Here is a 27,761-nt window from a genome sequence, read left to right on the forward strand (position 1 = left end):
GCGAGAAAATGTTTCCATATCTGAGAACCAACAGCGTCCGAGGAGCATAAACCCATCTCAGAATATGAAAAGAGATGGTGTCAAAAATACAATGTGAAATGGAAAATGTGTGGGAAGCTGTGCCTGGCAGACATCTTCAGTTAAATATTAACAACACACAGAAGCTGGAGAAGAAAGTAGAGTTGCAGAGTTCAGTTGGTGATTCTCGAACCGATGGTTTATGTTTATGAATTGTCACAGATAAACAGACATCTGACCAACATTTATTTTACTAATATAATAAGACATCTTTTTAGGCATTTGAAATGCTATCGTCTGCATTGCACTCCACAGGACAGCAGGTGGCATCCAGATCGGAATTCTTCATACCTTGTTAGGAAGGTCCAGACTAGCTTTGGTGTTGCAGATCGCAGTAACGATGAGCAGGTTTCCGTCCTTACAGGCGATGTGGAGCGCCATGTTTCCATGCCGATCTTGCTGGTCAACTGGACAGTGGTGTCTGAGGAGGCAGCGGACGACGTCGACCTGACACCGTCGTACAGCGAGGTGAAGAGCTGTGTGTCCATCCTGGATGATGAGCAGTTGAGTGAGGATAGGATGCCTAGAACATGTGTTAAAGTCTGCCGCTCATTACTTTGTCAGTGGCTTCTAGATTGGCCGCGTGCTCCACCAAACACTCCACGATGTCCACAAACCCTCTGGCAGACGCTGTGAGAAGGGGGCTCTCTCCTTCCCGGTTCTTAGCATCTACATTGCAGCCAGCCTGGCACAGTGCTCTGGCTACCGTGGAGTACCCGTGCCAGGCAGCGCAGTGGAGTGGAGTCTCCTGCTCCTGCAGACGGACAGAGACTTTAGCAAGATGACAAACAGAACATAAGCTTGTGCTTCACTACTCACTCTGTCACAGAGGTCAGGGTTGGCACGGATGCTGCAGAGGTAAGTCACCACGTCCACGTTGCCGTATCGAGCGGCCACATGAAGAGCGGTTTCTCCAGACTGAAGACAGTAAACCACACCAAGGTCACACTAATGTTTCTATTTTCAATCATCTTGTTTCGAGACTTAAACAAGGCCCTCCAACATCATAGCGGGCAGATACTCGCTCAGCATCGATCCATCAGCTCAAAACAGTTGCGAGTGAAAGCTCTTTAGAGAGGAAGTTTACTCAAGAGTCATTTAAAGGGGCAGTAACTTGCAGCAGGGAAAATATTTTATGGACCATAAAGTATCATTTACTGGTAATATCCCCATCCTTTATGAGAAATTAACATCTATGGTGCTTTGCGGGAATAAACAGCATTCAGTTAACTGAACAAGTGAAAACTTCCTGGAAACATTTTTCATGAAAAATTCAAGCCAACTACAACCAACCAGTCAATCACTTGAAATGAACATCGGATAATAATGTGTTCAATGTCCTGCTGAATATACATATATATTATTCACATCAATGATCATCATCCATCACTGAAATAAACAGCTGCGATTCACAGAAATAACTTGATGACACTGCTGATCATAAGTAGCAAGAGGAACCAAGTGACTCAACTAGTACTAACGTAAATGTGCTCAATTACTTTTAAACTCAATAAAGTTTTTATGGAAAAAGTCAACTTTGTTTTGGTGAAAATATCATATCTGTTTAAAGTAGTATTATCATTTGCCTTGGCTGTTTGATTTCATATCTGCACTGCATTCCAAGATAGCCCTTCTTGTCCTGAGGGTTTTGAGATACTCCAGAGACACTTTTCAGTCACACACACGCACGCACGCACGCGCAGGCTTGTGCTCAGGGATTACGGTGCAATAATGGAACTTTGATGATCTGTGTAGCAGGGCGCCATAATAATCACCAAAGTGTCTGTGGGGCAGTTTATTGCTGCTCTGCTGCTGAGCATTAGTTTCCTCAGTCGAACCAGCGGCAGGTAAAATGATGGACACTTGATCTTCCCAAGCGCACAGTGATGGAGGCTTTGGTGGCATCAAAAGCGCATCTTTAACACCGTGGCCTGTTTCTATAGCAACGGCAAATAAGCTGCTGAAATGCCAAAGCAGCTATTTTTCACTGCAGGTGTGATTCTGAGCATTTTGGAAAATCTGATGTTGTTCCAGGGGCTTGGTAGATGGGAGAGGGGGGTAATTGCTGATTCATACCACTGCAGAAAGCGTGCATGTGCGAGAGAAGACAAACTCTTTTCACCTTATCTTGAACATCCAGAGGGCATTTCTTCTCATGGAGGAACCTAAGAGTGTCGACGTGGCCGTGCCGGGCGGCGTAGTAGACGGCGTTGGCTCCACTCTGTGGGAGGATTGAAGGATTAATCACTGACCTTTACCGTAAAATGACGTGCCTTGCTATCAGCGGAGTGAACACAACCCACTAAAATGCTGTTGTCAATAGCCTCGAGGCTAAAATGAGGATGTGCTCTCAACTGAGAGTGGCTAGCTGTCAGCGTTTCACACTCTCAGCTGTGATTATGAAGACTAACTTCCAACTCTCCACTTCTTAAGTAATGAGTCACAGTGATGCTGCACATTCAAACGCATCAGGCAACTGAGCAGCTTTAAAAATGGTTCAACAAAACACAAAACTGCTATCAGTATGACTAAAAACAAGCACACCTTCTGCTCCTTGTTTTTGCTCTACTAAAGTCATGTCACTGTAAATGGTAGGCAACACTTTACTTAAGCACTCATCTGTAATGCATTATTAGAAGATTCATAAGATGCAATAATGTATATATAAGGCTTTAACAAGTTATGAAAGTTCATCTATGGCAGTGCCCAGGAAGGAGTATTTCATGGCCCCCCCAACTCTCTGCCACCTATATCATAGGTGTTGGGGGGCATATAGTATATAGTATAATAGTATAATTTGTGTATAAAATTATTATAGTACACCTATGCATAACATTGTATCCTTGTTAACATTAAAGCCTCCTCAGGAGGGCTCGGCCCACTATTTGAGAAGGACTGATGTATGGTAACTTATGACAATGGTTAGAAAGTATTGCAAGTTGTGGACTTAAATTAATCTAGTAATAAAGACTCAATAACCCCAAACCCTAACCTTTATGATATTTTACATACAAACATTGTTATAAGTTGTCATATGTTATTACAAACATTCATAAGATCTTCTATAATGCGTAATAAATGCATTATAATTATAATTACGAATGAACTAACAGTGCATTATCGATGAGTCCTTCATAAAGTGGGAAGATTTCATAGGTCATTAAAACAACAACAATGTCTGCAGCAGGCACTGTCTTAGTGGCAGAATCCATGGCAGAATTGCTTCTAAGCAAAGTTGTCAACAACTGGGAGAAATCCTTGAGTCATACTCAGTCAAGGTCAAGTGAGGGTGATGAGACAGAAGGATGTGTCTTTCAGGCAAGAGAATGCTGATCATCACACTAAGTCTATGTCCTCCTCAGCTCAGAAAGAAGAGAAAAACGTCCTAGAGAACAACGATTATTTTCCCACAACAAATCCAGCTATAAGCAGAGTTGAACGCTTCACTCCTGCCTCACTGCCCATTATGATTTTGCGTATCTTGTAGTAACAACAATCACATGAACATCTATGTTCAGTTCCAGTTGTGTGTTCCCATCGGTTCGAGTCCTCACCTTATCCTTGGTCTGGATCCCAGCACCTTTCCTCATCAGCACCTCGATGATCTGAATGTTTCCGCAGCCTGCAGCAATCAGCAGTGGAGGAGTTCCATGCTGTAACACATGCGTTAAGACGCAGCTCAGTCAGTGCAGGTTCATGGTCCTTTTAAAAATTCAACACAGAAAAAAATCAGCATATATTATCAGTGCATTTGGGAGAAAAGCCAGAATCTTGTGGTTGACTAGGAGTCTGGGGGACACCTGGATTTGAGATCGATTGAGATCTGCAGGATCAGTAATGGCCTTGCTTTCCACTGACTCTCACCCTTATTATTCTCTTCTGTGAGAGGCCTTCCCTTTCAGACATGACAACAAAGGCAGGCATGTCAGAAACCCATGATGCGGATGCCATATAACTGGCTTTTCCAAGCGTACCCATCTGATATGAGACCAAGGATTAGATCTTTACCCTGAGTTGGGAACACCAGATTATGCTGGGGGTCCCCCTCCAGCCCCGAAATTGAATACCCATTAAATGCAAAATGAGGGTGAGGCACATGAACTGCACCTTTCATGCCTCTGGGGAAATATAATTGAAACATATGAGAGCACAAATGGAAACTTTCAGTCCAGCAAAGGTTGTTACCTTGTTGGGCTGGTTGACGTCGTAGCTGTTCAGGGACCCGAGCAGATGCTGCAGGCCAGGGACGTTGTCATCATTGATGGCATGAATGATGGCCTTCATCACAAAGGAGTCCTCCTCATCCTGGATGAGTGGGAGAGACAGTTACTCCCCTACTGTTCAAGATAATCTAATCTCGTGAGCAGTAATCCTGCGCTCACATGCTCTTCTCAGACCCTTTCATCTGCTGCGAGCTCTCACACACACAAACAGAATCCACTTAAAACTAAATGTATTAATTGTTTAGATTAAAAACACATTACTAATTCTCTCTCTGGCATGCGACCCAATAGCCTTCATTTAGATCCAACCAGGCGCAACGCTCGAGTGCACAAGGAGACGAGGAGGAAGAAGGCAGGGAGGTTAGGGGAGCGGAGGGGAGCAGAGAGGAGTGGAGGAGAGGTTGACGCTTGTTCGGCCGAGCGTGGAACTCCTGCTACATTCCTAAACTTAACTCCCCGCTGGGACGCCATGACAGACTCACCACTATAACCACAACATGCAAGAGCAAACTGCCGGCTGGGCTTTTCACCAGAGACCAAAAATGGCACAAAAAAGTCAGTTATGAACCTCAAAAATGCATCAACAAGGTACTCTGGTTGTGATAAAGGCACGACCAACACACAAAACCTGATGACGTGAATAATTTAGATTACATTCTGGACTTCGGCCTGCTTCTACACATCGGGCATTTTAAGCAAAGCAGACACTCTGAGATGGAGTCTTCGATTAAAAAGCTGTCTAGCACCCTGGACTGGTTTGAGCTCCTCAGTCAGTGCTATGAATCAAGTTGGATTTTATTTCTGTCATTTATGAATTGGCGGGTGTCACGCTGTCGAATGTGTCAACCTGCCATGGCCGAGCCTCGGCCTTGCAGGGAATGATTCATCGTCTCACCGACCTACCATGTTTACATCCTTGTCCTGATGTAAGTGAGCTGAGTCAGCATGACTCAGGCCTTTGCACAAGACCTGCTAGAACGACCTCAACTGAGGGGTTTGTCAGAACTGCAATTTGACATCTAAGATCTGAATGTCATCCAATAATCAGGCAGCTAACCACGGACTTATATGTGATCTATTTGATACAACGGGCCCATTGCAAAACTCATTTCTGGTGTATCACAAATATCAAACCGGCCATGACACGACCCACATGACCTCAATTCTCACAAGAGAAGTATTCAGTGAGCAAAAGTACAGAGCAAAACTACAAAAGAAATTGCTAAATATTGAAAAGCTATTAAAGGTAGTAATGTAGAGCCTTTTTATATTGTACTTAAAAGGTTTGATTTTTCCATTGTTAAGTTGATCAAGATTGCCAGTACTTACAATTTATACAGACAATATTTGAATAAAAGGTACGTAAATTAAAATAATATATAATAATAAATTGAAGGTATACAATATAATATTGTTAGCCTTTTACCTATTTTCTCCACAATTAACATTATTAAGAAAATATCAAGCTATACTCAAGACTCTTCTTCTGTCCTGTCTTTTGGCCCTTCACAAGAGTCACACTGTAGTGTGGCCCCTGAGCAATCCCTTCACCACCCTCCACAGAAAAACCTTAAGGATGTGGAATCTTGAGGAACGTACCAGCGTGTCATCACTGCGCGCCACACTCATGTTGCTCCTCGACAGGAAGGACCGCGACAGGCGGTTGCATAAGGAGATGAGTCGAACAGATTGCTGAAAAAAAAAAAAGAAATGACAGGGCATATTTCAATGTATCTCTCAGCACAGCTCTTGCAAAAATTAACCTTGAAAGTTTTTTCCTGAGAATAGACCCACACACTTTGATTGATGTAGTCACTGTGAAAAGGATGTAATAAAGACTTTTAACTTCACTGCAACTCCATTTTAAAGTGGGAAGAGCGTGCACAATAAAGTCAATATGTGTGCATGTCTAACCTGCACAGAGAGAGCTGTAGTCAAACAGTTGCCACAAGCGATGAAACACAACAACAACAGTGACTATTGTTAGCACAGACCCCCCAGTTTTTTCGCTCAGCCTGTTGCTTCCTATGCTCCCTCATCTCTCTGCTTTAGCTCATCGCCGGCTGATCCAGATATTTTGCCTTCTGGATACCTGGAATGTGTCGGCGAGTCACTTGGCTCATGTCTTTGAACAGTTCACACAAAGCACTCAGCTCTGATTAGCAAGGCCGAGCAAAAACAGATTTAACTCTGATCTGGGGATTTACTGGGAAAGCTTTATGACTATTAACAAGCCGATAATAAAGGGCTGGGGGGTGCGGAGTGTGAACAAAGCATGAGCGGAAGACGTGTTTATGTTCACTTCAGGAGATTTTGCAAATGTGATCCACGCTTTGATCGCTCATCCACACAACCAACTGTGCAAACTGATCAAGACAGGAGGGAAGTGCTGCCACTGATATCTGATAGCGTGGGGTTCTCACTCTAGTAACACAACCTCAGCTATATTTTCCCACGACCCTGAACCAAGTTCTTGTCCCCTTGATCAAGTAAAAGAGCCTCATGGTTCACATTAATACTGAGGGATACATTCAATTTCTGTCACTAAGATGGACAGGTATTTCAAATTCAAGGCCCAACTCAACTCGCATTATTGCTGTCCACCACTCATCCATCACAAAGCATGCACTACAAAAGCTGCCTCAGTTAAGGCTGATTAAACATGGTCTGTTTCAGAAAATACGGTACACTTTAAACCTGCCAGGAGAGTATTTTTTACATATTGTTTCACGTTCCGTTCTTGTGCTGTGTTGGCTCCCTTTTATTGCCAAAACATGCTTGACCTATCGAGGGACGGGTCTCAAACATCATTCAAGTTACCTTTAGTCACGGTCAACATATCATTGACAGACAGAAGAGTTTAAAAGGCAGCCTGCTCAGCAAATGGCCGATCTTAAGTGTTTATGTGGTTTCTGAGTGTCAAAAATTCTGTCTCCAGCGTGCTACAGTTTTGTGGCGACTCAGCATCATTGAAGCAAAGGTAAGGGAGTAAATGGAACGCGAAGTGAGAGCATCAAAACAATGTAGGAGAAACTGGTCCGGTAACGGTACTTCAATTATTTATATAGATGAAACCAAATCCTGTGTGCCATAATTTGTCGGCCTATCATTTGCTTCAGGTTTTGTGTGTCACCATCAAATCAAGGTTACTGTGGCGAGGTTGACAACATGCCAGACACAATAAGGACGGTCCAGACAGAAGACTGAGATTGGGGATGACAGTAGTGCCCAAGCACTCCAGACAAACAAGCACTGCTTCAGTGAAGGGAGCTAGAGCTTCTGAATTATCAGTGACTGACCAAAATAGACAGCATCAAGACACGGATGGCTCCTTGGCCGCTAGATGCAGAAGCACGGCAAACTAGCGATGACAGCGGAGTTTAGTCTCCGTTATGCAATGCAGTTGTGAGGAGGTGGGTGAGCTGCGTGAATGAAAGCATCTTACTTTCCACTTCCTTCGAGCAGCAAACTTCTTGAACTTCTCCATGTTGACAGCAGACTCCTTCCTGCTCAGCGCTTGTTGTGTGTCTTTTGGCTGAGGACAGAAACACACATGAGGAAAGATGCCAATCACATGGAATGTTTTTTTCAAACAAGTGGTCCAACCTTGATCCAGGGGTGCTGGAGGCTGTCTTGTATCGTCATTCTTTTTCTGCAAAATCACCAGCATAAATTTAATATACTATATTTAGAAAGTTAACCATGTGTCACCTGACTTGACCAATACATACTTTGGATCTTTCACGAGCAGCCTGGCTATGAAGTCTTTGGCCAGCATGCTGGTGCTGCTGAAGAACTCCTCATCAAAGGTGTAGTCGACTGCAGATACGTTTGCAAGCGTCTCCTGTTTGTTGTCTCCCAAGAACGGAGATGCGCCACTCAGTCTGGCAAAGGAGGAAAGGGTTTAAGAACTATGGACAATATAAACACACAAAAATAGATGAGACATCGCCATGGCAACTGCGGCTATAGTGACGCAAGTTATTCTTGGATGCATCAACGATATCAAACGCAAGATTATTGATGGCAGTTTGAAAGATGAACTTATTCTGTATGTAAGCATAGGAACTTGGCTCAAATGGTAAATCAACACTCCATTTATCAAGACATGGATGAAAATGCTGCACTAATATATTCTCATTCGCGACTACACCATCTCATCCAACCTGGCCAAGAACCATGGTCCAAAACTTGGAAGAGCAGAACCTCGTCCTTGCCAAATCACCAACAAACCACATTGTATCTCTACTCTTTTCCTCCTTTTTTTGCAATCCATTTTTTTCTTTGGGTTATGTTTTTGCTCCGTTTTGTTCCAGCACAATATGACTGTACAGTAGTTTTCTCTAAACGGAATTTTATTTTTCAAATTGATTGTTTTTTTATCATTGCATTTATTAAAGACTAATGTGTACCCTACCACGTGAACTCATAGAAAGAGTGATAATAATAGTTTTATTTTATTTTCGCACACAGCGTCTTGAGTTACAGATGAAAATAATTATTCCACGCTGTTGCGCCCTTATACATAGAATTGAAAATCAATAAATAATTGATGAATTGAAATAGTATGTAAACCCAAAATGGGCATACCGCCCATGCTTATTCTTGCATATTCTTCTTTCTTTACAATTCAAATTTCAATGTGTGTGCAGTCATCTAACAAAAAATGACATGGGAGGCTATAAAGCTTGTTAATGGTTTAACCCTCTGGCACACAGTGGTCACTCAGTGGACAGCCATTCAACAGTCACTTTGTCCTAATGGTAGTGGTTTCTATGGTGAAAGTACACATCAGCCACCAGAGTGCACTCTGTCAGAGTGGCCAGGAATAATGATAGAAATAAAAATAACAATAATAAAACCCACCATCCATGGAAGAGTGAGGAGATTCACAATAAGGTTATTCCTGTTGGGCAAATGAAACTCAAGAGGAATGCATTCTCTAATTGTTCCCATCAAATCTACCCCGCCATGAATGCTAGGAGGTGGGAGGTCAACTGTCAGAACACCTCAGCGCTGCTTGGATTTCCTATGCACGGCGAGTAGTGACAGTCGTGTGGGTGGACAGAAGCAAGTGTGCATGCGTGCAGTGTCAATGTTCCAGAGAATACAGTTGCACAAGGATGAAAAATAAAGTCAGGGAAACAGTGTGGGATGTTGTCAATGTAGACGCACTCAGTGAACCCAGATGGAAAGCTTCTCAGCACATTTTCAAGGGCAGTCCACCATCATTATCACCACATTAAAAAGCTAAAAATATGACTACAGGTTCCATCAACCATCTCCGGCATGCCTCATTGATCGACTAGTGAGTGTGTATTTGGGCTTCATTCTCAAAGAGTGGCTGTCAACCAGTGCCAGTCAGTGGGTCGCAAGCCACTTCCTGGGCAAAAAAAAATAATAATCTGCTTTTATTGATGGTGGGTGTCACAGCCAGACTGCTCTAGAGGGTCATGCAGCTCTGGGAAGGATTTATTAGGGTGCCCACAGGTGAGAGGTGGAGGGTGATTGACGGGGTAAGTCAGCACCGAGGTGGCCGAAGAGGGGTGACCAATAATGGAGTAGCAAGTCAAGGGAAGGAAGGAAGCAGAACTGATACCCATAACTCGCTATGTCTCAGTCGGGGGAAGGCTAATCCAAAGGTGATCATCTAGAGGAGGGGTCACAAGTTCAAATGAAAGGCTTGGTGAGGCTGGGCCGCAGGCAGGCAGAGTGAGAGGTTTTTGCTGTGCATCACTGCTCATTTTGCTTCATGTAGTGTTCAAAGTCAATGTGAGCCTCTCGAAGACTGCATTCGACAACTAAAAGGTAGCATGTTTGCTTCATATAAAATCACATCACATGGTTAGGTACCAAAATGAAGGAGCTAACAACCATGGAAGAGGAAAATCAAATTGTGTTTCATTTCCATTTTCCCACGTCACAAAAATGTATGGAGCCCTAAATTGAAAAGTAACAGTGGCACCATGAGCAAAATTACTAGCTACATATTTATGGCAAAATTGTAAGTATGTTCATGGGGTATCTGCACTCTGAATCTAAGAACAGGATTCCAAGGTAAGGCCTAAATGTCATGTAAATGAAATTCACTTATGCATACATATTTCTGTATGTCTCACTGTGGTGAAAGAAGGGGCACCACTCCCAAGCTGAAATTAGGCAATCAGAGTTGGGCAGAAAAACTACTGGGTAGCAAATGGCCTGTAGACTCCTGATCTAGAGGAAGTTCCCAGGGAGGAAGTAGCATTAGCACCTTTGTTAGGGGAACTTCTCCTCACTTGCTGACCACAGACATGAAACAAATTGCCCTGAAGTTGAGTCGGATCAGGAATCGTATGGGGTGATAATAACAGACATTATCACACCAGATAACATTTTAAAAGTCCTGTTTAATGCCAAGTGCGGTGAGCAGACGAGGGCATGTGGTTCCCTCACACTTGGTTTGCATTTGTGTGGAAATCACTTTCTGGGTTATAAAGGGGGAGTGAGTGCTGGACCATAGAAGAACAGTAACATAGGGGGTCTGTGACTACAGAGGACATGGGAGAGTGAAGATAATTCACCTGCAAAACCATTTGGAATACTTGAACACATCCAGGCTGCAGCATGATTCATAACATGCGACACAGCACACTCAACCCCTGGCAGCTCAGTGAACTAAAAAAACAGCGCGGTCAAAGAGAGGCCATTAACCTCCAGCTTTATGTCTTCACAAACAGACTGACTGACTTGATTCAAGGCTGTGGAGAGCAGAGACAGCCACAGCAGCTGCTCGTCTCACACACTTGACCCGCTGGTAAATTAATGGTGCATCATTTTTAGATACTTACAGGATGTAGGTGATCACACCGACACTCCTGGAGGGAAACACAAATGAAAGAGGATTCCATCATTAAACACAGATGTGCAATATGGTAGCGCTTTATCAGGCACATTCATAAACAGAGAATTTTACTCACCACATGTCGGCCTCCAAGCCCAGAGGCTCGTAGTTGACAACCTCAGGTGCTGCCAGGAAAAATAATTATCATGAATAGGCAGGTCAAAGACACAGGACGATTCATGATAAATCTCCTTTGTTCATGTATGACGATGCGCAAGTGCAAACAGTTCTGCACTGTGATATTAAAAATTCAATTCAATTCAATTTACTCAATGAACAAAGATTATACTGAAGAAACTCAAGCAGTTTTTGACCATGCACACGCAATGTGTGGTCTATGGGCCACACATCACCCAGGAACGGCCCATCTACGGTTCTTGCAAATAAAATATGCTTACATATAAGTTAGCAAAAAGTAGTTCCACACATTTACTATTCACAACAGTGTCAAAATAATGCATATATTACGAGATGTTTCAGACAATGTGGCATATCTCAAACTGCTGACATTTGTTCTACTTTGTCTAAATATTGAAACTAGGCGGCATTGCTCAGAGATTTTCCACACAATTCATTATGTGAGCTTTCCGATTTCTGATCTTTTCTTGGATCATTTCACTGCTGAACCGGGAAAAGGCTCTTGTTTGGGTTTGAATGACACGCTGGGAGCGGGCAGGGGGGGAGTGAGAGAGACTGGCGTCAACCCGGAGCGAATATGACGGGCCATTTGTGTGTGTGTGTGTGTGTGTGTGTTAGAGAGACTGTTGGCAAGAAGGAGCGGTTTTGTCAATCATCTCTATTATCGGATCCTCACACTTACTTCCAAGTGGCACTGACAGTATGTAACCTTTGGAATGCGGCCAAGTCATGTGTGTGCTTGTGTGGGTGCGAGTGCATGTGTGCACTGTAGACAAAAAGGAAGATAACAGCAGAGTAAACTCATTTGCAGGAACATTGAAGCCACATAGAAGATGTCTGATGAGAGACAGTCAGGCAGATGTCGATGAACACTGACCAACAAATTCTGGAGTTCCAAAAATGTTTTTGAAGTCGTTGCCAAAATCAATCTTGTGGGCCAGTCCGAAGTCGATGAGCTTGATGCGCGGGTGAGGCACTGAGCGGTTGAGCAGCATTATGTTCTCCGGCTACAAAACAGGGATCGGGAAGAAAAGAGATGAATGAAATGTTGTTGACAGGATAGTGAAACTTCACTGACTTATTCTTTTATTGATCGTTCATGTTTCAGGGTGTTGACGCCCATTTTCAGACACGTATGAATCACAAATATGGAGTCGCTGCTTTCAGCCTCTGTACCGTTAAAACTGAGCTTTAATCTGGAGAAATATAGCATTTCACAAATTCGATTCAATGTCATTATCTACTGTCTTCCATTGTTCTTCAACTAGGTCTTTTAAATATCACAAGAGAAGCGACTGAACTATGAAGGTCTTGGGTCTCACGACTGTAGAGATCATCGCCCACATTACTTCACGGTGACATGCATTATATTTTGCTTTGACAGACATTTCTGAGCTTTGTCTGATGTACATTTATCCCAAATAGGGCCAGACCAGTCCTGAGTGTTGCAGACAGAGCAGACAGTCACAGTGTATCTGAGCAAACCTAATTTCTGGAGTCCATGCAGACAGACAGCCCTAATCAGCCGTCCATATTTCATTCTGCAGCTCTGGCTTGACAATGCACCCGCAGTCCCCACTTAGCTATTCTTCTGCTGCTACTGGGTAATTTAGCGCCATTCAAAGCAAAATGTTTCATGGACAGCGCTGAATGCCATTTCTGTGAGGTTGTTTGTTCCTAATTTGTGTGTACCTCCCATCCCTGTGAGTGTGGTCTGTCAACTCTGGAAGTGTGCAGCTTCTACATGCCATTATTACTCTGGAAATTGCAGTAAAGAGGAAAGTGACTTGAGTATAAGGGGATAAACACAAATCAGCATGCTAATTTTGCATGTCAACTTCCACCACAACGTAGCATGGTTTAAACCGGGCCCTTTTTATTGAGGGGTGAAAGGGTTACAGCGACTGCTTGTGTCTACAAGAATGACATCACAACCATTATTGCAACATTCCTGAGGACATGACGCCACTTTTAAACAAAGACATCTCCCCAACAAACACCAGTCCAGAGAGAGAAAGAGACGACCAACTGTGGGCACTGGTGAGACACAAGGCTTTCAACTGCAGCTCAGCTTGTTGGTTTTGTCTTCAGCTCTATAAACATTCGGACACTCTTCTGTTGTTGGAGGAGCGATCGAAGGACACAGAGAAAACAAAACACTGTTTGGCTTGTTGTCTGCTGCACCCTATATCATGAGGGAGGTAATTTCCAAGCAGACGAAAGGTCAAATTACCTCAGTGCAGTGCAGGGGCAATCCCAAAAAGCTAGTTATTTTAACACATGAACACTGGAAAAAACATCCGATAAGTCGAAGAAAACTCACACGATAACACTTAATTTAAAGCTTAATAGTATGTACTTTCATCAGATGCCATAACAAATCCTTACAGTTATCACACTTGAGAAAATAAGTTGAGTTCAAAATTATCATATGTGATTATGAACATTCATTACTAAAGCCTTATGAATGCATTACAATGTCTTATGAATGAACTAATAATGCATTACAGATGACACGTTAACAATAAAGTGTAACCCCAAGCGCTAGTTCAACACAATGCACTTTTCAAAACACCACTGACAACAGCCACGTGTTGCCCTCAGCACATCAAACTAAAACTTCCAATTGTTTAAGATGGATTAGTCGCATTCCGAGCACCTCACACATTATTCTTCACACCACAAGAACAAAAGACATCTGTCTGATCACCACACAGTGAGGTTGGCTACACATTTGAAGTGCTGACATCATTTGAGAGGACTGAGCACCACATAGTCGACAGCACGCTTGTTGTGTTGCTAAGGCGGTGCGCCATTTCTCAACCTCAAACACAACGCACTGGGCTGTTGGTTCATGGTTAGGTCAACAGGCAGAAGGCCTGTTGAGTCAATCCATTGCACACAATATCTACAAACACACATGACTAACTAATAACAGAATAATTACAGCATTATTTTATTATCTTGTGTTCGTTCTACACTTTGCTGCTGAAAAGATGAAATGTCTTTGTATAAGATTATGATAATCTTGTGAAACAAAGGCTGCTAAAGAAATTTGGCAAAGATGCCTGATAAGAGAAACAGCCCATCTCCAGGTGAGACTGACAAGTCTTCTCCCAAGACAGGGCCAAACAACAAGATGTAAATGACGGTGACATATCCAAAGCAGGTGGTAGGTTAAAAGCTCTTGGCATTGATTCTGAATTAGCTGCATGGACGTAGTCCGGTCCATTTTCTGCAGACATCGAAGCTTAATGTCTCAGAGTCTATCTTTAATTCTAATAGATGCTTTTCATAAACTGAAGAGTCTGTCTGGCATGCTTTAAGTGGAAGGCAGATCGATAATATTGATCATATTCTCTAACCCAAGTTTTTATCTTTGCTGACCTCTCTGACTTTGTGACCTTTGTGACAAACACTGCATACTCAAAGAAGTACATATTGAAGTGATACGTTGTATGAGGCATGAGTGCATGAAAACAGGATGAAAAGAGATACTTGTAACTTCTAATTAGTTTGCTTCCCCACTGAAGCATCATAGCGACAGGTGCATATCGGTCTTTGCTGCTGATCTGAGCATTATGGCATCACCATTATCAGCTGATCAAAATTACAATCCTATGACATTTTTAAAAGCCACTATTCATATTATTTACATAGATTATTCTTCTGAATCACACACAGCAAGAGTCAAAACTGGAACAAATGTTCCTTGGAAAACCACAGTCCCCTTTGTGACCCAAGGACCCACCCCTCCATGAAGCAACAGAGGCAGGCAGTTAGACTACAGCAAACAAGAACTGAAGTTTGCAAAATGGAGAAACAAAGTATTCAACAACCAACTCCGGAAAAAAAAGACATTTAAGCTCATTCACCATTGAAATAACTTGCAGAGTCGTGTGATCACTTTACAGTTTGATCAGTTCCTTGCACATATTTTTTTATTTATTATCTTTTATTAATGAGTTTAATGCACTTTTTGGTTAAAACGGAAGTTGACACTTTGTTTTGTTAACCTGTACTTTATCTTTTTGTAATTTGAAAAGTTGCACTGTTTATTTTGTGTTGTTCTGTTCTGACAATGACAAACTAGTTTAAGCACAACATGAACACAGTCATATGTCGTTTTCAATTTCATTTCAAAAATATGCTATACATAGTAAATATCTCATCTTACAATATACTATATTGTTATATTTGATATTCTAAGAAACAGATTTTTAAAAAATCATTTAAATTGTTCAGGAGTGATGTAAATGCTATATTGGATAATTCCTGAAAGTGACCCACTACTATTACTGGACATGACCAGGAATTTATATCACAGATAACAATGTTTTTCACATAGAGTTGGACAATACAAAAAAGTTGGAACAGTTAACAGCAGAGCTACAGCTGAAGACTAGGATCATTGACAAAAGACGGGGACTAGGTGTCTGTCTTATTGGAAATTATATTTGAGTCCTGACTGTTTTGCTTTCTTTTTTCCACTGTAATCACATATTTCATATTGTAATTTTGGGTCTCATGACCTTTGTCATTTATACATTGATTATTATTATTGTTATTATTATTATTAGTGGTAGTAGTAATAGTAGGGGGTTCAATTATCACTGAATATTAGTAACAGATTTATCTCAAAAGCAGCTTTGTATATAAATCTCTGTACAAAGACTACCATGGGATTGGGCCACAAGTGTTTTTACATCAGGCCCCCCAAAAATTGGATGCCATCCCCAAACTCTAATTTGTTTCCATCATGTCCATTAAACAGCTTTTAAACGCTCAGGTTGCAGCCGTTACCTTCAGATCGAAGTGAGCGATTTGTTTAGAGTGCAGGTAGAAGACTCCGTCCAGGATCTGCTTCAGGAACTGAGTGGCTTCCTCCTCGCTCAGCGACTCCTTCTCTGCCAGGAAGTCAAAGAGTTCGCCGCCGGCCACGCTGGATTGGGAGGAGAAGAGGACATGGAATTTAAAAAACTGTGATGGAGCCAAAAACTTTGGTAATTTCATCATCTGTGCGCGTTACAGTTTGACCAATTTATACATCCTAAATACCTTTTAACCACTGGCTCTGCACTTAATTCTCAGCTCAAATAATTGAAACTGCCTCCTAAGGATGATGAGGACAGAGCATAATGCCTCTTTAAACAACAGTAAACATTTATTTTTTTCGCAGGAATCAAGTATCACCACAGTGAGGAGAGAGACATTGAAATAAACATCACCCATCCCACTCCGCATTATTATCTAGCCAAGCATAATTACTGCAGTCTGACCGCACAGGACAGTGACTGCTGAACCAGTTGAACAAGGTGATGTACCCAGATGTATAAACAGAAGGCAGCAAGAATCACAAACAAACATGACTGAAGGTGAAACCACAGTCACCGGGTTACACCTTGCAGTATGAGGTCATAAGAATGAAATTTGAAACAAAGCTGACAGGCAAGACTAGCAAAACAACATGACCGCATTTATAGGTCACATGAATCATACGCATCAAACATTTGATGTTGTTTATAAGGAAGACTTTGAACAGAAAGAGGTGAGTGTTTGTCAGTTTAATTCAGTGATTGAACACAGAATAAACACATTATGAGTCTGTTTTTTATCAGAATAAGAGCAGATTAAACGTTTTTCCTGTAGTAATCAATACGCTAACGTCACACACATAACTCTCTTCTCTCTTCTTCTGCCGCTTATCCGGGGTCGGGTCACGGAGGCAGCATTTGGAGCAAGGAAGCCCAAACTTCTCGGGCCGCACAAACCTCCTCCTGCTCTTCCCGGGGGATCCCGAGGCGTTCCCAGGCCAGACTGGAGACATCATCTCTCCAGTAGGACATGCCCGGAACACCTCCCCAGGGAGGCGTCCAGGGGGCATCCGGATCAGATGACCTCAACTGGTTCCTCTCGATGTGGAGGAGCAGCGGCTCCACCCCGAGCTCCTCCCGGATGACCGAACTCCTCACCCTATCGCTAAGGGTGCGCCCAGCCACGCTGCGGAGGAAACTCATCTCAGCCGCTTGTATCCGCGATCTCATCCTTTCGGTCATTACCCAAAGCTCGTGACCATAGTTGAGGGTGGGAACGTAGATCGATCGGTAATCAATCGGTATCGGTATCGATCTCACGCTCCCCTTTTCCCTCACTCGAGAACAAGACCCCGAGATACTAAAACTCCGCCACTTGGGGCAAGAACTCTCCAAAAAGAACCATGGCCTCAGACTTGGAGGTGTGGATCCTCATCCCGGCCGATTCACACTCAGCTGCAAACCACCCCAGTGCATGCTGAAGGTCCCGGTCCGATGAGGCCAGCAGAACAACATCGTCCGCAAATAGCAGAGATGAAATTCTGGCTGCGCCTAGAAATTCTGTCCATAAATGAACAGAACCGGTGACAAAGGGGTCACGCGGAGACCAACATGCACCGGGAACAAGTCTGATTTACTGCCGGCAATACGAACCATGCTCCTGCTCTGGTCATACAGGGACCGGACAGCCCCTAGCAGAGGGCCCCGTACCCCATATTCCCGGAGCACCCACAGGACACCATGAGGGACACGGTCAAATGCCTTCTCCAAATCCACAAAGCACATGTGGACTGGTTGGGCGAACTCCCCCTCGAGCACCCGATGGAGGGTATAGAGGTGGTCTAGTGTTCCACGACAGGGCCGAAAACCACACTGTTCCTCCTGAACCCGGGGTTCGACTATCGGCCGAAGTCTCCTCTCAAGTACCCTAGAATAGACCTTTCCAGGGAGGCTGAGGAGTGTGATCCCTGTGTAGTTCGAACACACCCTCCGGTCCCCACAAGTAACTAACTTGCTTTAATTTAACCAGGTTTAAATGCGTCATCAATATCGCTGCATGGTTAAACTTTCTTAAACACAACATGACAGGTGATAAACTGCTGACAAAAATGTCATTATCACAATACTAAACTTTAAAAGAAATGAAAGCCTCAGTGGTGGAACATAGCATGTAATGAACTATAACAGTCGAGGCGCACAGAATTGTCATCCGTCTCTGTGCTTCAGACTGTGATTGAATTACGGTGGATCACTTCCATGTTCCCCAACAAAAATGACATGTGAATTAGTGTCACCAAAACATCACTCAAACATCACATTAGTGCCGTGTGGCATGGAATGGGATAAAACTACTCACAGCTCTAGGATGAGAATAACCTCCGCCTTGTTCTCGAAGACCTCATGTAGCGTGATGACGTTGGGATGCTGAATCTCCTTCAGGATGTTCACCTCCCGCTCAATATCATCCCGAGTCACGCCTCTTCGGCTCGACTTGCTGCGCCGCTTCTTTATGAATTTGGCCGCATACTCCACTCCTGTGCTTCTGTGCCGGCATCTTCTGACCACTGCAAACTGTCCGCTGATGGAAGTGAAAAAAAAAAGACCAGGTCAAGCTGGTGAACAGACAGGCCATTATGATGACTTTTCAACTCGCACTATGGAAACAGTGTGATACTAGCAAACCAACACACAGGAGGGCATTTCCATAATTCAAGAGGAATTCAAACATGGTCAGCATTTTTCAAAATGAGAAGCCTATTTTAGGTCAGGTGATTGGTGGACAACAAATAAACAATGCAATAGCAGGGCAGTCACTATAAAATGTATTGCGTTGCCATGTAATGGTGCTGTTGTCTGATTCCTTCTCTCCGTCGCTCCGATACAAGTGGAGCCCATTGGCTGAGGGCTGTTAACGCCTCCGCCAACTGTGGCTTCTCTGGCAATCATCGAGTACTTTAACGCACCAGACGCCCACGGAGGGAAGAAGAGAACAAGGTGGGTGAGGACAGAGAATTTTCACAACATGGATAAATGAGTGTTACATCCTCTCTCAGAGACAGACGTGGAAAATATCTTTCAAAATATCTGGCTTATGAAAAAGCCTCTCTACATATTACAATTGAAACTGATGCAGTAATATGACATGGCTTTGATGCGTTTTTAGAATTAATGTAATATAGTTATGAAAACTGGACAGCACAACATCATATTGCTGCAATTACATGCAATTTATTGAACATCCGCCTAAACACACTCGGTGGTGTTCAGTTCATATTTATATTATGTAACTGTCTATAGACAACATCCTGTTAAAAATGCATACAAACCAGTATGAAAAATGTTCATTGGTCAACAGAAGACTGAAGTATCAAGACAGCAGGATGATCCTGACTAGCAAAGGTCAAAAGTCATCGCTACTATAAATAACTCAGCCATCAAAATTGCCATCTGCTTCTTGCTTTAATGATGAAAATTGATGTGAAACACTCTTGTTCTGATAATTGTGTACAATAAGAAATAGCTAGTCAGGGGAAATTACATCAAGTGTGTTTACTTGACGTCACAGTGACCTGAGTATCCTCTAGCTTTTTATGGTAATAGCAATAGCGGCTGATCGATGCTGGCTATGGAGGCAGCTGTTAATGGTTTCCAAACGTTTTAAAACAGTGATGGGAATTTAGCATCATTCACATTGAGGAAAGGAAATGGGGTGAAATTGGTAAAAGGCCAAATTCATCAACATTGCTGTAAGAATACATTGTTTTTTGTGTGTGTTTGACTCCTGTTAGGAAACTTGATTTTGCCAGTATTCTAGTATTATGGACGCTGTTTTGTTGATATGATTATATGCTGTGTTTTCATAATGTCATGTGAAATGAGCTCCTTGGAGAATGTATGTGCGTTGATCTTTTTTTTTATCAGTTTAGAGAAGTGATGATGTAGTTTCCAGGTTGCAACTTTGACACTGCAGAGCAGCTATTATCTTCCAAAAGGATTCTTTTCTTCCTCTCCCAGGAAGTCAGCAGTAGCCTGAGCTAGTGATATCTCCCTATGTAAGATTACCACAACAATTCTTACAAAGTATTCTGGCAACCATAGGATTTTATCTTCCAAATGATCCTTTAAGTCCACAGCAGTTATCAACAAGTGTCTATTAGTTACATACTTACGCATTAATCCTAGGTAACACAATCCTGTTATAGGGATATAAACTTGTTTGGGAGTGAGCGACGGAGCAGTTAAATGAAATCATGTCTGTTTAAGGAAGCGACTTGACACGAAGCAGACATCGTGAAAGGGAACAAGTGACGGGGGCAAAGCTTTTCTAATGCTAATGACACTTCCAGGCCCTTTCAGTCTGGTCTAGCTCATTGTGATTCCCACCGCTGTCAGACCTCTGCGCTGACATCAGGATCTGATCGGGCTCTTTTGAGGGCATTCAACAGCGCCTCGGCTCTGTTTGTTTGCATCAAGGAGAGCAACAAGCCCGATGAGTGAAAACGCCTAACACATGCGCAGAGGGAGGCAAAATGATGTATATTTATGGAATAATTTAACCCTAAGATGAGTGTACTATAGCAAGTAGCGACTGACTAGAGATGATATCACATGTTTACAAGCCAGAGAGGACAGGACACACAGGTAAAAATGACTTGGCAGCAACTCCACGACTCTTTACACAGTAATAACAGCAACATCGGAATTGACCATTTGCTCACACCAGTCTTATTTTCTGATAAATATCTCAACAGCGAGCTAATAACAACAAGCGATATAACAACATCAGCAGTCAATATTAATCAGCTTCACTATGATTTTTCCCTGAACAACTTTGGCAGCAAGCGTTCAGCCCCTTCACAGCTTATGGATTAGTTAATATCTCAGAATGATTGGCTGTAATTCGATTCCGTTGGATTGGATTATAGCTGGTTTGAATGGGACTAGATGAGAGGCTGGAACTCAATTTCAGTCAAATTAGATTTTGGCAGGGACGACTACGGATGTTAGCTAAGGTTTCAACCCTGTGTCAAGTAGACCCAAACACAGACAGGCAGATAAGTGTTCGTGTCCCAATCTCACTGCCACCACGTGGAAACAACCTAGTCCTGTCTGCGGAGGGAGAAAAGAATGGCTCGCAGACTTTAATGAGACAATCTTTCTTTAAAAGTTCAAGCAATTAAACCAAGGAAATTTCTTTTAAATTGATCAAGTTTATTCAAAAATAAACTTTATATTAGTTTATGTTTTGTCAATTAATAAAAAAATCTATAAAGCTAAACACAAGCCAGTTCCCTTTAAGAGGATTATTATTACACACTATCATTCGTAGAAAATCTTCCAGTGACTCTGCAACTGTGCTATACAAAGCTGTAGGGTACGAGGGAAACAAGTCAAAGAACACTTATATAATTTACAGAGTTCAATCAAAAAGGTTTCACTGCTGGAGGCAGATCGAGAGGAAAAGCCATGGACACTGTAAGAAAAACGCTTGGTGAGAAAGAACAACACATTTCGACTTCCTCTTGATTAAACACCATCTGTGCACAGAAATCCTGTGACCAAACAGATGTTGTGAGTCAAAGACGGCCCCTGGCTTGCGAGCATGCTCGGTGACGCTGCTGCTTTATGCTCTAAAAGGATATGCAGTCAGTGGGCTGGTCGGAAAAATAATAATTGGCAAAACTGATGAAATGGGAAAACAGATGTATGAACATTCTTGGTCAGTTTTCTACTAAAGACTGTCAAACCAAACGACAAAGGGAGCAAACCTTTCCTCTACACTCTATGATGTAGCGTCAGATGTGTTTGAGTGAAAAAATCAGGAAAAATGACAGCTTTTGCTAAACGTATTAATATTTTGGCCTATCTTTTGTTCAACATCACAAGACCTTGTGAGAGGTTGTCTCATCATCAAAGCGTGTGTGCTTGTGCATGATCTCCAAAAAGAATGATTTACTATCATAAATATGAGCGATAATGTCTTCGACAGGAGCGGCATTTTTACCTTTCTTCATGTCCATTTGATGACTGACTGAGATCAAATAAAGGAAGCTCTCGAGTGGTCCTTTTAGTCACCTCAATTCTAGTCATGCTAAGAAAACATTGTAAGGAAAGTGACATGCCCTTTTATGCATCCAAACCTCATTCAACTGAGGGTAACAACATTTGAGGAAAATGGGAAGTACAGTTATTGGTCATTGCAGTACACCACTTTATACTTTTTTTTACTTTTTCCCTTTACGCTCCAAAACATACTAAAAGTCCATTTATGCTCTAGGTTACATACAGATCCAGATACGGATGGAGCCCACAATGCACAATTCCACAAAGCTTACGGACACAGACCAAACCAAGCAGTACCACCATGGGGGCAGTGCTGCAGTTACTACCCAATACAAAGCTCCAAAGGGACACGAAGAAGACATAACAGCAGAAATTCTCCGTCCGCCAGATTCAATATATTTTATGGCCTTTAATGGTGCAACCTCCATTTTGTCTTTTGTGCATTATCAATACTTCTTCCGCAGTCGCCATGTTTGCCTTGGAGTTTGTCATTGTCATAAACATTTGACTATGGGCTGCGCCCACTGGTGGATATATAGGTGAACAGCAATAAGAATGCAAAGAAGCATGTGATAGTGACAGTAACATCTTTTGAGATGTACAACTTCGTATGTAATGGGAGCATGAATCCATGTAGTCAAAAGAGCCATCACACAGTATATCAACGTGGTCAATGTGATGACACGCTGTCACATCTGAGCAACAGCTGCAAGTTTAAAAGGTCATTTATGGTGTGTGGAAATCAAACTACAGTTTCCACACTCTGTTTTTATTTCCAGAGCGCCCTCACTGTCTGCACATAAAGAGAAAGGAAAGTGGGCCCACCCTCAGTTAACAACACCAGCTGCACACACACATAAACAAGATGAGAAATGTTCAATTGACCCTATCGCTTTGTGAGGTTTGGAGAGGAACACCACACCGTGTCAGACAGCAAACACCTGCCGTTGACTGCCAGTCTTGAGGCAAATAAGTCTCCTCATATTTATTTAATAGGAGGAAAATCCCAATGACTGTCAGGGGACGTTGTGCAAGGACACAAACTTGCAACGATGCTGCTGAATAAGCTCAAAGATGGGGCAGAAATAATGAGCCAGTCCGTAATAAAAGCCTGAAAATCACTGACAAACAAGCAGAGAGACAGCTTTTCAAGAGCAAGTCCCCACTTATCCACGAGCAAAACACCCTAGAGTCCGCAGGATCAAATTGCTCCACGGCTTTTGTTGAGTTGGGAGTGCAGACGAGGCTTCCCACTTGTGGCCTACTTGTTCCTGTAAAGAGACTGTAGGGAGGGGAGGGGACACTGGGGCAGCAAAGGAATGGAGCAGGTTGGGAAAGCTGGTATGTTTGTGTCTATCTGGGCTGCCTGGGTGTGTTGCATTGCTTCACACTAAAAGTGTTTGTCTTGGGAAAGATACCACCGAGATTAAGACGCTGGCGCCTGCATACTCGTGGGTTTTCCTCAGCTTGTGAGAAAAGGTCCACTTGAACTAAGGACAGAATAAAATCTATATATATTTTCAGTCGTAGACACCTCTCGGGTAGCAGAGCGGCAAAACACTGCAGCCATTTTTGTTATATTTAGATGCAGTTTAGCAATGTAGGCCACCTTAAGAAAGCCTGTGATGTCTGTCTCTGCAAACAATTCAGGAATGACTCAATCTTTTTATGAGCTTGCTGCTTTCCCTCTCAGTGTTAATTTATTATAAATAAAATGATTAAGTGTGGCTATTTGATGTGGTTTGAAACATCACCATGCGGTTTAGATGACATACTTTTTGCAGAAAAGTGGTATGATCACCCACGACTGTGCCAGGAACACAGACACAAATGGACTCTCAAGATTCGAGAGACACTCATGACACTGGCGCACAACCCTCAAAAGAGGTCTGTTGGCCTGCACTGATGTAACTCAGAGGTTTTTCACTTCAACTAATTTGTTAGATGACTAGTCATCAGTTCAAATTGTGTGATACTTACTGTGAAAATACACCTATTATACAACCTATTGGCCATTCACACCAGGATGTCTATGCCAGTGTAACCTAATAATCACTGCATCACAGAAGCATGTCAACAAGGAAAAAAGGAAAAATGCTCTAACCAAAAATATTCATGCAGGTCATCACGTCATTATTTCAAATTTAACAGTGAAACATTGTGTTAAAGCACAAAACCTATGAGGACAGACTGACAACCAAAAGACGTGTAACAAGTTTTGAAAGAATAGCTAACCAGCGTGCTCCAGAAAAATCAACTTCAGGAATTTAAACAAACTCAAACATGGTCTACACTGCTGGAAGATAGATTACAGTCCACATGAAAGCTGTCGAGTCAGTGTGGTCTCACAACACTGATCTTGGTTAGAGGGTTGTACTCAGACTGGGAGTAGGGACCTGTCAAGCTGAAGCAGTGTTGCAATGAGCATTGTAACAGAGAAGCGCTGGAGAAAAGCCGTATAAACAAGCATCAGTCAGACTGGCGTGGACAGACTTGACTGTACATTTGTGAATTGCAAAAACAACTCGGCGAAATCATTCAAGCTAGACTAAAGATTAGAACACCTCTGTTCTTGGTCAGCAGTCGGACATTTGGATGGATAAACGCTTCACAATAAGGATGACAGAAACAAAAAACAAGTTTTAATCAGGACAGTATCAGTACCAGAGTATCACAGTATCAGAGACGGTAACTGCAACAACTAACTACGGTTTGGGCAAAGCCCTGAAATAAAAACACAAAGCAAGATTTTTTTGACAGATGTATGCAGTGAACATCAGCATGACTATTGTCAGGAGGAATTACCACTCATCTTTTGCCATATTTGGCTGTTGGAAACCATTATATATCCAGTTTGGAAAACTATTCCTTTGTCCCTTAGTTGTGTGTTTTTCTGCACATTTTTTTCTTATTAGGATAAGCCTATGCAAATCACAGAGAGGGTCCTATTTTAAATGCAAGAACCTAAAAAGCTTTGTCGAAAAGGCAGCACTGATCATCCATGTCAAGCGAGAACCTGAAGTGGACCATGCGGGGAGCCTGGCACAGCTTGAGCTGACATCAGCTAAAAGTGACACACGTAAACACACACATGGACAAACACACACACACCAGTACCTGCCTGGAAAATCTGTGTTCTCCCTGCTGGAGAGTCGTACTCAACATGCACACCTGCTGGTTTGATGTGAGCAAGGTATCTTACAGCTACAATGAGAGCAGATAATCTCTGGTGCACCAAAGGCCGTCAGGAAAACGGATTGTCACGCGAAACCACACACTGCATGACAATCCTGTTTATTAGGAGGATAAGCAACAATGAGAGCCACAGAGGATTATCTGTGCAGTGAAGTGATCGAGATACTCTGAAAGCATCAACCCTTATACATTAATGGTCACCGCAAATCTGAGTATAATCCAGATATACATTACTGTTTGAGAAGAGAGTTCCTTTCCATTGCGTTAGACCAGCTATGTCCACGATACAGTGCCTTATTAGCGTGCTCGCAGGGCTGGTAGAAGGGGTTCTTATACTGTAGCTGTACATCCTATAGAATTATTTAAGAGATGGTGACAAAGCAAGGTCAGGCTGGGTTGGTGCAAGGAAGCCCAAATGGCTTGTCCGAGAGTTAGTTGTGAATGGCTGAGAAGAGGACAATTTGATCAATGAATAAATGTAGACATTAAGAAGATAGATATGTTTATAAGTGGGCTTGAAGTGAGGACTTGTGACTGTTATGGAGTTGCTTGCAGCACACATTTCAGGGTTGATAAAATGACACTGCATTCCACAGTCATAAACTGAGTTGAAAAAAAGTTATTTTCAAAATTAATTTAATGGAAATTCTTAAAGGTTCACTTATGAAGGCTTGCATGTATCAGTCTTCATCTGTGTTTCCAATAGAGATCCCTTCCACGCTTGAAATCTATTTCTGATATCATATATTTACATGCATCCTATAAACACATCAGTGACGTCTTTAAATCATGATAGGATTTATGGCCGAAGCTAGAGAATAATTCACCAATCTAATATCTGATAACATTAACAAGCGGAAGTTGGAACAAAGGAGGTCATTCGTTGGTAAATAAACTATACTTGACATATTTGACAATCCAATGCTCCAAGGTTTGACTTCTGCACTGCTAACCCAGAACCATCAGATTAGTAATCTGTCAAACAAATTCTGCTTGCAGCGCCATCGACATGCAGCCGGTGTATCAACAGAGCTGAGTCATTGCTGACTCCCACCAAGGACAAAAGCAACATAATTAATACACAACTGCAAAAGAATGGCTAAATGTCACTTCCATTGTAACTCCAATTATTATGTTAAAAAATAAAAGAGACCGTGGAATACTCAAAATGTAACAGACGACAGAGAGAGAGGTCGCGGCACAATGCTCCAAACACTTGTGGTTGTGCAATGTGCAGCGTGCACTTCTATATCACAAATTACCCATCACAAAATGTTAGTCATGGGTGTTCTATAATTACACAACCTTGCAGGCAGAACCTCAAATATTTGTGTCTGAACTGAGCCGTGGCACTACCTTGTGTATCATCTCTGTCAGTGACTAAGAGCCAGCTATTGATCGGCTCTGGTGTACTACGGCTGTGAAATCGGAGAGGGTGCTGAAAAGCTGAAAAGTGTTAAATACAATAGCAGGCGGGCTAGCGGGGCTGCACAAACACACACACACACACACAAAGTTTCTCTGTCACATCTGATACTGATGCGAACCAAGCGAGGAGGCTGAACACAATGAGTGCGATCTCACCTACAGTTAGACTTTTCTTTGTGCTGACTTGCAGAGGAAACTAGCTTCTCCTGCTCTCTCATGTCGCTGGATTGGCCATTCAGGTCAATGCAGGACACAGAGCAGCAGAACAAATTCACCTCTGAAAAGATGAGAAAGACAGTACAAGAGAGGGCTGATTCACTTCTGTCAACAACTGGGTAATGGACTTTCATATTCTGTATGAGTCAAATGCATTACATACACAAATCTGAACTCACGTTTAAATGAGTGAACAAAAAATAATCAAACCCAGATCTAGTTGCCTTCATTAAACGTTTCACATGTCTCCAACCAGACTTCGACAGCAAAACTGCCATAAAACAAGGAGAATAATCTTTAAAATGTAAGAGGGCCAAGGGTTTCAGACACATTTTCATGATGACACAATTGTCTTAAGGTTGCGAGGCACATTTCCCTCCTGGGGCGGACAGCTGTTTGCACAGTTGTTATCCCTGTCATAATCTCAACCAATACCTAATCGACCCTACAGCTGCCCGATATGTCCGCTCCACTGACACACTTTATAGAAATCATGCTCACTCAGGGATTAATGCTGATAAAAAAGGTTTATATTTAAGGACACCATGTGAGAGGTGGTGGGCTGTAAAGAGCCTCAATCCCCATCGGGTCAGTGACAGATGAAAGAGCATGAGAAGCGTCGGATAAATAACTAGACTTGTCAATTTGAGTTATGAGAAGTTCTCATCACGACTTTGAATCACACAGTTAAATAACAGGGGCCAAAAATGACAGAACTTGATG

General features: G+C 42.5%; 1 protein-coding gene across 2 annotated transcripts in view; it reads right to left on the reverse strand.

Moving 5' to 3' along the window:
* Positions 1–27,761, reverse strand: part of dapk1 (death-associated protein kinase 1) — a 49,215-nt gene that overhangs the window by 10,886 nt on the left and 10,568 nt on the right. For both annotated transcript variants that reach the window (XM_053871145.1, XM_053871146.1), the window contains exons 3-17: positions 18,493–18,714; positions 16,126–16,264; positions 12,200–12,329; positions 11,261–11,309; positions 11,132–11,158; positions 8,033–8,185; positions 7,908–7,953; positions 7,747–7,836; positions 5,901–5,993; positions 4,264–4,383; positions 3,633–3,731; positions 2,201–2,299; positions 898–996; positions 635–832; positions 370–567 (exon numbers count right to left, since the gene is read on the reverse strand). In XM_053871145.1, the coding sequence (XP_053727120.1) occupies positions 370–567; positions 635–832; positions 898–996; positions 2,201–2,299; positions 3,633–3,731; positions 4,264–4,383; positions 5,901–5,993; positions 7,747–7,836; positions 7,908–7,953; positions 8,033–8,185; positions 11,132–11,158; positions 11,261–11,309; positions 12,200–12,329; positions 16,126–16,264; positions 18,493–18,714 (1,762 nt within the window). The remainder of the gene's footprint in view (positions 1–369; positions 568–634; positions 833–897; positions 997–2,200; positions 2,300–3,632; positions 3,732–4,263; positions 4,384–5,900; positions 5,994–7,746; positions 7,837–7,907; positions 7,954–8,032; positions 8,186–11,131; positions 11,159–11,260; positions 11,310–12,199; positions 12,330–16,125; positions 16,265–18,492; positions 18,715–27,761) is intronic.

Source organism: Synchiropus splendidus, chromosome 7, assembly GCF_027744825.2.
Source record: "Synchiropus splendidus isolate RoL2022-P1 chromosome 7, RoL_Sspl_1.0, whole genome shotgun sequence".
Taxonomy (NCBI): domain Eukaryota; kingdom Metazoa; phylum Chordata; class Actinopteri; order Syngnathiformes; family Callionymidae; genus Synchiropus; species Synchiropus splendidus.